General features: G+C 37.4%; 1 protein-coding gene across 1 annotated transcript in view; it reads right to left on the minus strand.

Annotated features, from left to right (window-relative positions):
* Positions 1-15,549, minus strand: part of ATG3 (autophagy related 3) — a 39,977-nt gene that overhangs the window by 15,855 nt on the left and 8,573 nt on the right. Inside the window, exons 4-7 of the mRNA XM_002716705.6 lie at positions 14,068-14,138; positions 12,841-12,948; positions 7,314-7,363; positions 5,547-5,628 (exon numbers count right to left, since the gene is read on the minus strand). Coding sequence (XP_002716751.1) covers positions 5,547-5,628; positions 7,314-7,363; positions 12,841-12,948; positions 14,068-14,138 — 311 coding nt within the window. The remainder of the gene's footprint in view (positions 1-5,546; positions 5,629-7,313; positions 7,364-12,840; positions 12,949-14,067; positions 14,139-15,549) is intronic.

Consider the following 15,549-nt stretch of genomic DNA (forward strand, 5'->3'; position numbering starts at 1 on the left):
AAATATACAAAATGACACACTGTTGGCACAGCTAACCAAAAAAAGGAGAGAAGACCCAAATCTATAAAATTAGAGATGAAAATAAATGTAACAAATAAATCTACAAATGAAGAACAACAAACACACGAATTCAAGAAACAAGAATAAGGAAGACAACAATCTGTCATCTGAGAATATTATACCCTGCAAAGCTCTCAATTGTGAATGAAAGTGAAATAAAGACCTTCCATAACAAACAGAAATTGAAAGAATTTGTCAACACCTGTCAGCCCTACAAAAGATGCTTAAGGATGTGTTGCACACAGAAACAAAGAAACATGGTCATCACTATGAAACACAGTAAAGGAAGAAAATCTCTCAGTAAAAGATCAAAGGAAATTCAAAGCAAAAATTAGGAATATTTTTGGAAAAATGGCAGGGCAAAGTCACTACTTATCAATAGTCACATTGACTGTAAATGGGCTCAACTCCCCAGGTAAAAGACACAGACTGGCTGAATGGATTTAAAAACAAAATCGGCTGGCGCCACGGCTCACTAGGCTAATCCTCCGCCTTGCAGCGCCGGCACACCGGGTTCTAGTCCCAGTTGGAGCGCCGGATTCTGTCCCGGTTGCCCCTCTTCCAGGCCAGCTCTCTGCTGTGGCCAGGGAGTGCAGTGGAGGATGGCCCAAGTACTTGGGCCCTGCACCCCATGGGAGACCAGGATAAGTACCTGGCTCCTGCCTTCGGATCAGTGCGGTGCACCGGCCGCGGCGGCCATTGGAGGGTAAACATACGGCAAAGGAAGACCTTTCTCTGTCTCTCTCTCACTGTCCACTCTGCCTGTCAAAAAAAAAAAAAAAAAATCCATCTATTTGCCGCCTACAAGAAACACATCTCACCAACAAAGATGTACACAGACTGAAAGTAAAAGGATGGAAAAAGATATTCCAAGTCAACAAAAACCAAAAAAGAACTGGCGTAGCCATCCTAATATTAGACAAAATAACTTTAACACAAAAACTGTTAAAAGAGACAAAGAAGGGCACAAAATAATGAATAAGAGATCAATTCAACAAGAAGATGTGACTATTGTAAACATATATGCACCTAATAACAGGGTACCTGGATATTTAAAAGAAATGTTAAGGGATTTAAAGGGAGACTTAGACTCCAATACAACAGTGTTGAGGGACTTCAATACTCCACATTCAGCAATGAACAGATCAACCAACAGAAAATCAGTATACAACAGCAAAGTTAATGACACTACAGACCAAATGGAACTAACAGATATCTACAGAACTTTTCATTCTACAGTTGTAGAATACACATTCTTCTCAGCAGTGCATGGAACTTTCTCTAGGATTGACCACATACTAGGCCATAAAGCAAGTCTCAGCAAATTCAGAACATCGATATCATACCATGCATCTTCTCGGACTACAATGGAATGAAGCTAGAAATCCGCAACTCAGGAATTTCTAGAGCACATGCAAACACATGGAGACTAAACGTGCTCCTGAATGAACAGTGGGTCATAGAAGAAAACAAAAAATTTCTGGAAACAAATGAACATGACAACACAACATATCAAAACTTACGGGATACAGCAAGCAGTGTTAAGAAAAGTTTATAGCAATAGGTGCCTACATCAAGAAATTGGAAAAGCATCAAATAAATGAGCTATCAATGCATCTCAAGGAACTAGAAAAACAACAGCAAACCAAACCCAAAACTAGGAGGAGGAAAGACATAATTAATATTAGAGAAGAAATCAATAAAATTGAATCCAAAGCACAATACAAAAGATTAGCAAAACAGCAAAACAAAGAGCTGCTTTTTGAAAAAATAAACAAAACTGACAAACCATTGGCCCAACTAACCAAAAAAAGGAGAGAGAAGACTCAAATCAATAAAATTAGAGATGAAAAGAAATATAACAGACACCACAGAAATAAAAAGAATTGACAAGAATTACTACAAAGAGCTGTATGTGAACAAACTGGGAAATTTAGCAGAAATGGATAGATTCCTGGACACACATAACCTACCTAAATTGAGCTATGAAGACACAGAAAACCTAAACAGAACCATAGATAGATATTAGATAGAAATTGAATCAGTAATAAAGGCCCTCAAAACAAAGAAAAGCCCAAGACCAAATGGTTTCACTGCTGAATTATACCAGACATTTAAAGAAGAACTAACTCCAATTCTTCTCAAGTTATTCAAAATTGAGAGGGAATCCTCCCAAATTCTATATAGACAGTATCACCTTAATTCCTAAACCTGAAAAAGATGCAACAGAGAAAGAGAATTACAGACCAATTCCCTGATGAACACAGACGCAAAAATCCTCAACAAAAATGTAGCCAATCGAATCCACCAACACAACAGAAAGATCATCTACCCAGACCCAGTGCGATTTATCCCTGGTATGCAGGGATGGTTCAACATTCACAAATCAATGTGATACACAAATTAACAAACTGCAGAGAAAAATCTGTATATCTCAATCGATGCAGAGAAAGAAGTTGATAAAAGACAACACCCTTTCATGATGAAAACCCTAAGCAAATCAGGTATAGAAGGAACATTCCTCAATACAATCAAGGCAATTTATGACAAACCTACGGCCAGCATCCTATTGAATGGGGAAAAGTTGGAAACATTTCCACTGAGATCTGGTACCAGACAGGGATGCCCACTCTCACCACTGCTATTTAATATAGTATTGGAAGTTTTACCCAGAGCCATTAGGCAAGAAATAGAAGTCAAATGGAATCAAATTGGGAAGCAGGAAGTCAAACTATCCCTATTTGCAGACAACATGATTCTATATGTATGGGATTCAAAAAACCCCACTAAGAGTAACTATTGGAACTCATAGAAGAGTTTGGTAAAGTAGCAGGATATAAAGTCAATACACAAAAATCAACAGCCTTTGTATACACAGACAATACCACAGCTGAGGAAGAACTTCTAAAATCAATCTCATTCACGAGAGCTACAAAAATAATCAAATACCTTGGAATAAACTTAACCAAGGATGTCAAAGATCTCTACGAAGAGAATTACAAAACATTAAAGACAGAAATAGAAGACACAAAAAATGAAAAAAATCTTCCATGTTCATGGAATCAATATCATCAAAATGCCCATTCTTCCAAAAGCAATTTACAGATTCAATGTGATACCAATCAAAATACCAAAGACATTCTTCTCAGATCTAGAAAAAATGATGCTGAAATTCATATGGAGACACAGAGACCTCGAATAGCTAAAGCAATCTTATGCGACAAAAACAAAACCAGAGGCATTACAATACTAGATTTCAAGACATTCTACATGGTAGTTATAATCAAAACAGCCTGGTACTGGTACAAAAACACATGGCTAGACCAATGGAACAAAATAGAAACACCAGAAATCAATCCAAACATCTATAACCAATTTATATTTGATCAGGGAGCTATAACCAATCCCTGAAACAAGGACAGTCTCCTCAAAAAATGGTGCTGAGAAAACTGGATTTCCCCATGCAGAAGTATGAAGCAAGACCCCTACCTTACAGCTTATACAAAAATCTACTCAAAATGGATTAAAGGTCTAAATCTATGACCAAACACCATCAAATTATTAGGACATCGAAGATAACCTGCAAGATACAGGCACAGGCCAAGACTTCTTGGAAAAGACCCCAGAGGCACAAGCAGCCAAAGCCAAAATTAACAACTGGGATTACATGAAAGCCACTATGGAAGACAGTTTGAAGATACCTCAAAAATCTGAATATAGCCCTGCCATACAACCCAGCCATCTCATTCCTAAGAATTTAACCAAGGGAAATTAAATTCACAAATAAAAGAGCTATCTGCACCTCCATGTTTATTGCAGCTCAATTCACAATAGCTAAGACATGGAATCAATCTAAGTGCCCATCAACAGAAGACTGGATAAAGAAATTATGGGACATGTACTCTACAGTATACAATACAGCAGTAAAAAAAAAAAATCCAGTCATTTGCAACAAAACAGATGAATCTGGAAAACATCATACTTAGTGAAATATGCCAGTCCCCAAAGGACAAATATCATATGTTCTCCCTGATCTGTGACAACTAACAGAGCACCTAAAAGGAAACCTGTAGACGTGAAGTTGACACTATGAGAAGCAATGACTTGAACAGCCCTTGACTTGACTGTTGAGTAACGGTTTATTATTTTATTTTATTACTATTTTCTTTTTCTACTTAATATCATTGGTTGAACTCGTCTTCACTTAACACACAATTATTCACAGGTGTTTAAATCCAATGGAAAATAGATCCCAGTAAAAAATAAGAGTGGGAATAAGAGAGGGAGGAGATATGCAGTTCAGCACATGTTCCCATGGACATATCCCTAAGGGTAAAGCTAAAAACTTGCCACAGGAATCCAAATCCCATTAAGCTAGGTGGCACTAATGCCATTTTACATGTTCACATGATCATTTTAAGTACATAACTGATCATATAGATAGGAATAAGTGTCAAAGGGATCACATAAATAAGACCAAGTGCCCAGTAATAACAATAGATAGAATTAAAAAGGAGAGAATGATCCAACATGGGAAGCAGGCCATAGAGCAGACTCATAGAATGGCAAACGCCCTAAACAGCACTCTGACCTCAGAATCAGCCTTTAAGGCATTCAAATCTGGCTAAAAATCCCATGAGAGCATTTCAGGCATGGAAAGCCAAGACACTGTGGCAAAAAATGATCCACATGAAGGATCTCTGTGAGTGAGACCTCAGTGGAAAGAAGGGGTCATCAAAGAAGGATGTACTTTTCTCTGAAGGGAGGAGAGAACTTCCCCTTTGCTTATGGCCCTGTCTAAATACTGACAGAATCTGTGGACTCAAAAGGCTTTCATCACCTTGACAGCTCATGAAAAGAGCCTTAGGTGATCACTGACCTCATAAATAAGAGTATCAATTGTTAAATCAACAACAGGAGTCATTGTGCATTTACACCTATGTAGGACCTCTGACCTTAATGAGTTGTACTATGAAAATTAAAGGTAAAACCTGTCTTCAAACAGTATTTTCTACTTTGTGTGTCTGTGTGGGTGCAAATCGTTGAAATCTTTACTTAGCATAGAGCTGGTCTTCTGTATATAAAGATAATTAAAAATTCTTAATGAAGAATGGGGAGAGAGAGTAGGAGGTGGGGAGTGAGTAGGGGTTGAAAGTGGGTATGGAGGGAAGAACTGCTATATTCCTAAAGCTGTACTTAGGTAATCTGTATTTATTAAATAAAAGCTTTCTAAAAATGCATTTAAAAAGTTAAATAAAGAAATACTGCTGACAAGACTATCTATTCATACTTTCTAGGCAAAATCAAGAGTCCAGGATAAAGACAGGTTTCCCATTGATGAAATTTAAAACAAGTCAAAATCTTCCATAGGCTACTAAGTATGAAAACTTTAAAGCTAAATGGAGTAGATGTCTTACTCTATGTGAAGTATAGAAATTCCAAAATTAATATTCCAATGTATTAAAGCAAATCTAGAACAATAATACCTTCCATATCAGCAGCTTCCCCTTCATCTTCCTCTTCTTCCTCTTCACATAGTGCTGAACAATCCTGGAGTTTTATACTGTCCTATGAAATCAAGTATATTTAATGTCATTTCAATAGGTCCATTAGTTCAAACACTGAAAATTCATGTACTAGCACAGTGTTAACAACTGCAAAAATAATTCTAAAAGACAGTTCTTATCCTCAAGAAACTCAAACCCCAATTGAGATGACACATTTATTAGCGCTATAATTGAAAATTATTCACTCCAAAGGTGTTATGGGAACACCAAAAATCATCTAAGCTAAGCATAAAAATGGTTGCCAGCAGTGCTGTAGCATGGCAGGTAAATCCTCCGCCTGCAGTGTCGGCATCCTATATGGGCACCAATTCATGTCCCAGTTGCTCCACTTCACATCCAGCTCTCTGCTATGGCCTGGGAAAGCAGTACAAGATGGTCCAAGTCCTTGGGTCTCTGTACTTGCGTGGGAAACCCAGAAGAAGCTCTTGGCTCCTAGTTTCAGATCAGCGCAGCTCTGGCCGTTGCAGCCAATTGGGGAGTGAACCAGTGGATGGAAGTCCCCTCTCTCTCTCTCTGCCTCTCCTTCTCTCTCTGTTTAACTCTGACTTTCAAATAAGTAAATAAATCTTTAAAAAGAAAAAACAAACAAAAAAAAAAAAAACAAAAAAAAAAACATGGTGGCAGGGTACCCTGCCTGTTAATAAAAAAAAAAGTTGCCAGTGGAGCTCCCAATAAAATAATATTTTAAGTTACACTACTCTATCATTTATCATTCCCAACATCTGAAGCATATACAGTAACAAAGATTTTCTAAAGCAGGAAAAGCATTTGTGTGATTTCTTCTTAGTCATTCAAATTCAGCAAAAAGTAAAATATCAAATGGATGAATTCTTAAAGCCACTGACTTGAACTTTAATCCCTATCACTTATAAAGCTGTATATCAAAAAAACCTAATACTTTGTTAAGCCCCAGTTACAAACCCAAAAACAACAAAATGACAAAAACGCACAAACATCTTAACATCATAGGTTAACAGTATCTGTTGTAGAGAATGTTTCATAAGAACAGTAACACAATGATTCCATTCAGACTATTCTCTAAGACTTATCATTAAAACATTTCCTGAGAAATGAGAAACTCATCTAATACATATATCTTGAATCAAAAACATCCAGAAAAATCCCATCTCCCAAATAAATCATATACTAAAACTTAACTGACTTAGCCTCAATTCATTCAAAATGGGATAATTTTCAACGTTAAGCTAAAATTTACATTTAAATTTAAAAAACAAAAAATATATTACCAGTAATTTTAGAAAAGTGTTTATAGTAGTTAAACTAAAAAATTTAAACATTAATATGTCATTAGTACTGATCAGCAAGCAGATGCTCCCTGACAAATACTCCCCACACAGAACATATGGTATTAAAAATACCTAAAAACAAATGCCATCATTTTAAAACTACCCTCAGTCTTTCCAATTAGCAAAAATTAGTAGTTTTTATCAGTTATAATCCCAAAAATATTTTTCTTAACATATTACAAATTAAGAAAAGTAAAGGAATCATTACGAAGCAGTATTAATTGATAATGTTGATGTACAAAAATGAAAGGGAAGAAAATAGCTAGAATTTAAAAGTTTAACAATAAATAACCAGAGTTTGGATAAGAAAGATATGAGTAATCTTATATACATTTTGTTCAGGTCATTGAATTCAGAAATACAACTAAGTAACCAGTACCTTGTTTTCCAGTGTAATTTCCTTAACTGCTTCAGTTATTCCTGTAATACCTGTTTAAAATTCAGGAGAAAAACAACTATAATTAAGCTGTAAACATCTCATGTACCTGATTAAAGTAATATAAAAACACTTAGAATTCTAAACTCTTACAACTTCTCTGAAATGGGCAAATATAAGCAGAATCTTTAAAAAATGAATCCTAAATACTAATTTAATATATTATTCTATCATTCTTCATTTATATTCCTCATCTACATTTCTTGCTTGGTTCTATCACAATATATTCCACTGAAAAGTGAAAAGATTGAGACTATAGTAAAGAAACAACTTACCACAAGAATTTGGAGCTTTCTACTTTACTGTTGTCACATTTTATTTAATCTTAGAAATACTATCTCATGAGGCAGTTAAAAGTAATAATTTCTACCTATGAAGAAGCAGTCACCAGAGAAGTAAAACGACTTGAGTCTTACACGTAGTTAAATGAAGAAACCACAGCTAAAATCCCCAAGAGCTGACTTTTGATTCAATGTCTCCACTGAAATACTTCAAAATACACTTGTCACAGTAAAAGTATTAATCTGGCAGCAGCACCAAGTCATCTACGTAATATGAAATACTAACATGACTATTCAAAATATCTGTCAGCATTTTCAGACAATTTTATAGTATGAGAGATGCAACAGCAACTAAAGCTACCAAAGAAAAACAACTCTAAATACAAAATAAGCTTAGCTCCTTTGTTAATCTTCTAAAATTTTAATATATATCTGTTGCCAATGTGTAAACCAAAGAATAATTTGCTTACTGTCATAAATGGAAGATGTCACTATTCACTGGTCTAACACTAGTTACTTCACTGTAGCTGTTTAAAAATTACTATGTTACAGGCAGGATTATTTCACAACACTGTAAAACCCAATATTAACACATCAAAGACATTACAAAATGACTCACTGAACCCTGTACGTAAAAACAAAGAAAATATATCTATTTAATTCATCAAAATACAACATAGTAGTATCCCACTGAATGAACTCTTCTAAACTGGGAAAGAAAAGGAAAGCTCAAATGACTCTACTAAGGACAATATTCTCAAGGGCTGTGATGGTTAATTTTATCCCAACTTGCGTAGTTTATAGTATGCAGATGTTTGGTAAAACACTTGACTATATGTGAAAGTTACTTTTTAAAATGTGATAAAATTCACACCAATAGACTGAGTAAAGATTTCCCTCCAAAATGCAGTCCAAAAAGTTGAAGTCATCTAAAAAGCTGAAGGCTATAAGAGGAAAAGCCTGAGGTCCTGCGGAAGAAGGAACCTGGTCTCCAGGATTCACGCTGCAATATCATTCCTTTCTTGGGTTTCCAGTCTGCTGGTGTGCTCTGCAGAATTCAGACTTACCAGTTCACATAATCACAGCTCCTTATACTAAATCTATCTACTTATTTTTAGACCTATTCCTATATACATATCCTATTATTTTCTCTCTCTAGAAAAATGTGACTAATCAGAGCTGGTGTTGTAGTGTAGGAGGTTAAGCCACCACCTGTGACACTGGTATGCCATATGGGCTGTTCCACTTCCAATCAGCTCCCTAATAATGGCCTGGGAAAGCAGCAAAAGATGGCGCAAGTGGTTGGGTCCCTGCCACCTACACGGGACTTCTGTGAAGAAGCTCTCAAATCTGGCCGAGACTTGGCAGTTGCATCCATTTGGGAAGTAAACCAGCAAATGGAGGATCTCAATCTCTCTCTTTGTCTCTATAACTCTGTTGCTAAAATAATCTTTTAAAAGAAGACAAGAAAAATGAGACTTATAAATGGCTAACAGATAAAAAAATAAACAAAGGAAAAATGGAGATAGAGAGACATTGAATTGAAGAAGGTACCTGGTCTTTTCATTTTTTTTTTTTTAAAGATTTATTTATTTGAAAGTCAGAGTTACAGAGAGAGGAGAGGCAGAGAGAGAGAGGTCTTCTATCTGCTGGTTCACTCCCCAATTGGCCGGAATGGCCAGAGCTGAGCTGATCCGAAGCCAGGAGCTTCTTCTGGGTCTCCTACGTAAGTTCAGGGGCCCAAGGACTTGGGCCATCTTCTACTGCTTTCCCAGGCCACAGCAGAGAGCTGGATTGGAAGTGAAGCAGCTGGGTCTTGAACCGGTGTCCATATGGGATGCTGGGGCTTCAGGCCAGGACTTTAACCCACTGTGCTACAGTGCCAGACCCTCATTTCTCTTTTTCTTAAAGATATATTTATTTTATTAGAAGGTCAAGAGTTACACACACACACACACACACACAGAGAGAGAGAGAGAGAGAGAGAGAGAGAGAGAGATCTTCCATATGCTGGTTCACTCCCCAATTGGCCACAACAGCCAGAGCTGCGCGGATCCAAAGCCAGGAGCTTCTTCCATGTCTCCCATGTAAGTTCAGGGGCCCAAGAACTTGGGTCATCTTCTACTACTTTCCCAGGCCATAGCAGAGAGCTGGATCAGAAGTGGAGCAGCTGGGACTTGAACCAGCGCCCACACAGGATGCTGGCATTGCAGGCAGCAGCTTTACCTGCTATGCCACACCACCGGCCCCACCTGGTTTTTTCTATCAGCTGGAAGCACTGCTTTCATCAAATTAGGATATAGTATAGTTTAAAGTGAAAATTCTAAGGCTATTTCTCATAATCATTAGGCAGAATTTACTATATATATTAAATGAACTATACTATAATACTGCTTTATTTTCCATAGGTTAAAAATTACATTACTTGTCCCCTTGATCACCAGGACAAACATTTTAATTCTTAGTTGACTTCTCTAAATTTCTGTCAATCCAATCAGACTGATATACTTATTTCTGTGATCAATGACTGTACAGGTACCTGGAGTCTGCAGTGGTGAATATGAAGCAGAATACAATTAGATAGTAAAGTAACTCATTCACCTTACTTTGGAAAGAGGGCTACAATCAATAATGCTTATCAGTCAACTGACAATTTACTACCAACGTACTGTCTGTATCTTCCAGCCAAGAGGAAACTAAAGCACTGCAGTAGAATCGAAGGGTTGTGGGAAGATCACCAAAACAAACAAACAAAAAAAACAAAGAGAGAAAAATTTCCAAAATTATTTTTAATTATTTTTTAAAGATTTATTTTTTATTATTCACTTGAAAGAGTTAAAGACAAAGGCAGAGACAGAGAGAGGCCTTCCATATGCCGGTTCACTACCCAAATGGCTGCAATGGGCAGAGTTGAGCTGATCCAAAGCCAGGAGCCAGGAGCTTCCTCCAGGACTCCCACATGGGTGCATCCTCCACTGCTTTTCCAGGTGAATTAGCAGGCCGATGGATTGCAAGTGGAGTAGCCAGGACTGGAACCAGGACTGGAACCAATGCCCATATGGGCACTGCAGGCTGGGACTTTAAACTGCTGTGCCACAGTGCTGACCCCCAAAATTATTTTTAAATTCCTATTAGATCCTTTATTTCCTCTAGGCCATAGCAAAACAATAATTTCAAGAAGCCAAAAAGTTTCAGGTCAAAGAGCCCCACTATTTAATCTGTACCTAAATCACCAAATTGCAGTATCCTTTGCATAAAGGAGAAACTCAAAGAGAGAGTTTCATTTGTGCAGATTACTTAGCCCTGCGACTACTGCAGTGAGTCTCAACTGAGAGTAGCAATTTTGCTCCTCTTATGGAATATCTGACAATGTCTGGAAGCATTTTGGATTGTCACAGCTAGAGGATACAAATAGCATTGAGTGGGTAGAGGCCACAGATACTGCTAGATTTTGCAATGCACAGGAAATGCTACAACAAGGAGTTATCTTGCTCAAAATGTCAATAGGGTCACACTTGAGGACTCTTGTTCAATTGCTGCTGCTGAGGACATACTGCCTAAAGGGAGAAAACTTTGCTGTGCCACAACACTGGACCCCAAAACTTGTTTGTAACATCATAGATCAAAACTTAGAAGACATTTTTTTCATTTAAATTAATAAACGGAAGTTAACTACAGCAGCATCTGACAGTATGCAAGTACATAAGTTACATATAGTGTCTAACAGCATTTTAGGATGTGCAATGAAAAAATATACTCAAGGGGCAGGCGTTGTGGGGTAGCAGATTAAGCTGCCACTTAGGACATCCAGAATCCACATCAGAGTGCCAGTTCGAGTCATGTGTACTCTGCTTCCAACCCAGCTTCCTGCTAATGTCCCTGGGAAGGCAGTGGATGATGGCCCACTTTTAAGTTCTTCAGTCACTGCCACCCATGTGGGAGACCAGATGGAGTTCCAGGCCCTTGGCTTCAGTTTGGCCCAGACTTGGCTATTTCCTACACTTAGGCAGTGAGCCAGTGGTGGAAGATCTCTCTCCCTAAATCACTCTTTGTTTTTTGTAAGTATCAAGTATCATGAGGTATATATTTTCTTCAAAAAATTCAAGATTCTAAACAATTTAAGCAAACATGAGGGTACTTTAAAAAGTTATATGGAAAAACAAAGTTTATTTGGTGTAAAAAATTTCTGAAGGGTTGGCACTGTGGCAAAGCAGGTTAAGCCGCTGCCAGCATTGCCAGTATTCCACATGGGCACCAGTTCGGGTCCTGGCTGCTCCACTTATGATCCAGCTCCCTGCTAATGCCCCAGAAAGCAGCAAGAGATGGCCCAAGTGCTTGGCCATCTGCACCCATGTGAGAGACTGAGATGGAAACTTCTGGCTCCTGGCTTCCATCTGGCCCAGTTCTGGCTATTGTGGCCATTTGGGAGTGAAGACTTCTCTCTGCCTCTGCCTCTGCCTCTCTGTAACCCTGCCTTTTAGATCAATAAATAAATCTTTGGGAAAAAAACCCTTTTTTAAAATCCATGCAGTTTTTTAATGAAATTACATTTTTTCACAAACTTTTTCGAAGACATTTCTTTTATACCTAGATTTAAATTTTCTTTCACCAAAATAAACAAATTTTAATTCTATTTTCCAGAGATAGCACTGTGGCATAGTGGGCTAAACTTCTGCCTGGGGCACTACCAATGCATAAGGGTACCATTTCTAGTCCTGGCTACTCCTCTTCCAATCCAGCTCTCTGCTTTGGCCTGGGGAAGCAGCACAGGATGGCCTAAGTGCTTGGGCTCCTGCAATTGCTTGGGAAACCCAGAGGAAGCTCCTGGCTCCTGGCTTTGTATCAGCTAACCTCTGGCCATTGTGGCCGTTTGGGGAGTGGACCAACAAATGGAAGACCTTTCTCTTTGTCTCTTCCTCTCTCTGTAACTCTAACTCTCAAATAAAATCTTGAAAAAAACAAAAAAAGTAGGATATTTTCAAATTACAGCTGAAGAGCAGGTACTATGGAAACCTGGTAAACTCCAAGAGCTTTTGAGTATATCACTTAAATTTGCATTCCTGCTTCTTTCAGGGGAATGTCTATGGAGACAAAACAGCCTTATGTATCCCTTTTTAAATCAAGGCTTCTATGAAAGATTGTGAAAGCTTGAAAGAAATTAAATAGATGCCATTCTACTTTCCTCTTACCTGTGTTGTGATATGTATCTACCCATCCTCCATCACCATCATCTTCTTCTATGATAGCTTCCAATTCATCTGAATATTCCATCTGTTTGCACCGTTTGTAGCATGGCACTATAAAAAATGGTAAATATATTTACTAGCATATAATTTGCTAACCACAAATACATTGGAAACAGAAAGCTTATCCCCTAAAATATAATATTTACACAGCCAAAACATTAAAGAGATATACTTCACTTATTTTGAAAGTGATTAAGAATTACATTCAGTTTACAACACATAAATATTGGACCACATTTATCTTTCCCTAAACTTGTCAGAAGGCAAGTTGAAGGGAGCCAGTGGGAGTGCTCTGTGTATGGTCTGTGAAGAACAGCAGGTTGAAGCCAGAGATGACACTGTTCAATTTCAGATTAATGAACAATTTCTTCTTTTAATAGCTTTATTTTCAGAATATGAAAGTACCACCTGTCAAACTCAGCAGTGGTAGAGGTGACCTCCGGTTTACAACTGACTAAAGGAACTTGCAAAATGAACTTCAGAGTTAACATATTTAAGTTCAAGTCACCCACTATGAATAAGTTTAAAATTCACCAAATCAAAAAATTCAAATTTTAATAAGGATGATCACGAAGTCATCTTCAAATAACAATCCACTTTGAGGAAAGCCAACTTTCCTTGAGGCCGTCTTCTTCCCCATCTTGATAACTATATCTTTTTGGCAAAAAGAAATAAAAAGTAGATAAAAATCAACTAAGGAAGGTGGCTGGCAGTGTGCTGCCAAATGCAATGTCGGCTTCCCGCATGAGCTCTGGTTTGAGTCCACGTGCTCTCCACTTCCAATCCAGCTCCCTGTTAATGCACCTGGGAAAGGAGCAGATGATAGCCCAAGTACTCAGGTCCCCAACACGCATGTGGAAGACCCGGTTAGAGTTTCAGGTTCCTTGCTTCTGCCTGGCACAGGCCTGGCTGTTGCAGTCATATGGGGAGTGAACCAATGGATAGAAGATATTCTGTGTATACATCTCTCTAACTCTGCCTTTCCAATAAATAAATCTTAAATCAACTAAGAAAAAAAATTCCAGTAACAGAAAAAGCAGAGCTTCATTAAATTTCTAAAAGTTTATCTGACAGAAGCTATAAGCATAGCTTGAAGCACAAATTAGCTAAGGGGTTTGTTTCTATAATAGCGCTGTGCAAAACTGCTTATGTATACAACAAAATTCTTACCATTTTTGGTTACCAAAAATTGTTTGCCTGTTGGTAGGTATGCCTTCACTTTTAATTCTTCCCCTGTTGCCCTTTAAAAAGTGAAAAACACCAAAATACAAAATATATTTTAAAAGGCAAATACAGATCAGAAGACATCACATGTAAATCTCAAAACTTCAGAATTCACACCCCTGAGAAAACTGTTTTAGGACTGGTTTGGGAAGCAGCCACTAAGTGGTATATGTCAGGGCACAGAAAAGCACAATATAAGAAAACTATATTAAGAGTTGCAGATAGATAGACCTAAGAGAATTTGCTTCAATTAATAGACAATAAAGGTAGAATAATGTAGAACTACTATCTTTGCCTCTAACAAAAAAGAGAATTCTGCTCCACTGTGAACTACTGCCCACTGCACAATCTCAGATTTTTAATTCTGTTCATCCTGAAACTACGAAGAGGCAGAAAAAAGCTGTATGTTATATAACAAAGTAGACAGCTGGCAAGATTCCTGTTCGTACCACTGTATTAAAATTGGAACTAAGGGACAAAAGATGCTCTGCATCACAATACTGAAAATAAATTAAAACAAACAAAAATTCCTTTTATTGGGTGCATATTAGGTATAGGATTTAAGAGTCAATGTGTTTTATTTTCAATTGGTTATCATAATACTAATATTTCCATTTCACAGGGAAAGTAAATAAAGTTTAAAGACATCAGGTTGCCTACAGTCAAAAAACCAGCAGGTAGAAAAGCAAGGATCAAGCCAAGAGACTCCAGGGCTCCCATTCTTAAATACTACTTCCTCTGTGGGTCACAACCAACTATCACATTTCCGAGCTGCTCATGTAACTCTGACAATTTGTGCTAAGAGTCTTCTGTGGGTCATCTAATGGAATTGGCCAGAGCTAGGGTGACACGTAGTGTCTGTCACAAACAGGAACATGAATTTGGACTTCTACTGCCTTTTGAGGCTTCAGTCTAAAGTTCAAACTCTACAGATTTGAGCATAAGCCAGGAAATGCCTAATGTCATGACAGCTTTCTAGGCTTTTTTCAAATAGTCTCCAACGTGAAATTTAGCACTGCCTCAAGTTCTGAGGGAAAACAACAAGTACATAGAGGTTTTAAAATGCAAATAATCCGTTTTTAGCACTGATTTAAAATGAATTGTTGCTCTGGCCAGAGCAACTCAGCCAGAAGTGTAGACACTGGAGTGTGGTATAAGTGTGTTCTAAGTTACAATAAAATTATTTCAACCATTCTAATCCTTAAAATGGAAATATTACTACCTGCTAAAAGAATATATTGTCTATATAATCTAACTTCTATAATAATACATAAAACAATTGAGGGCTACAACAAAATCTCAATAATGAAAATGTTTAATCTATTATACTGAAGAAAATCCCAAGTAAGTTATTTTCACAAAATGATTGTCACAATGTATGTACTTGATTTTAAATACGTATAAATTATAGACCAGAACCCAGCTAGA

Source organism: Oryctolagus cuniculus, chromosome 4 (assembly GCF_051225735.1).
Source record: "Oryctolagus cuniculus isolate XC-2025 breed Fujian yellow rabbit chromosome 4, ASM5122573v1, whole genome shotgun sequence".
NCBI classification, from domain to species: Eukaryota; Metazoa; Chordata; class Mammalia; order Lagomorpha; family Leporidae; genus Oryctolagus; species Oryctolagus cuniculus.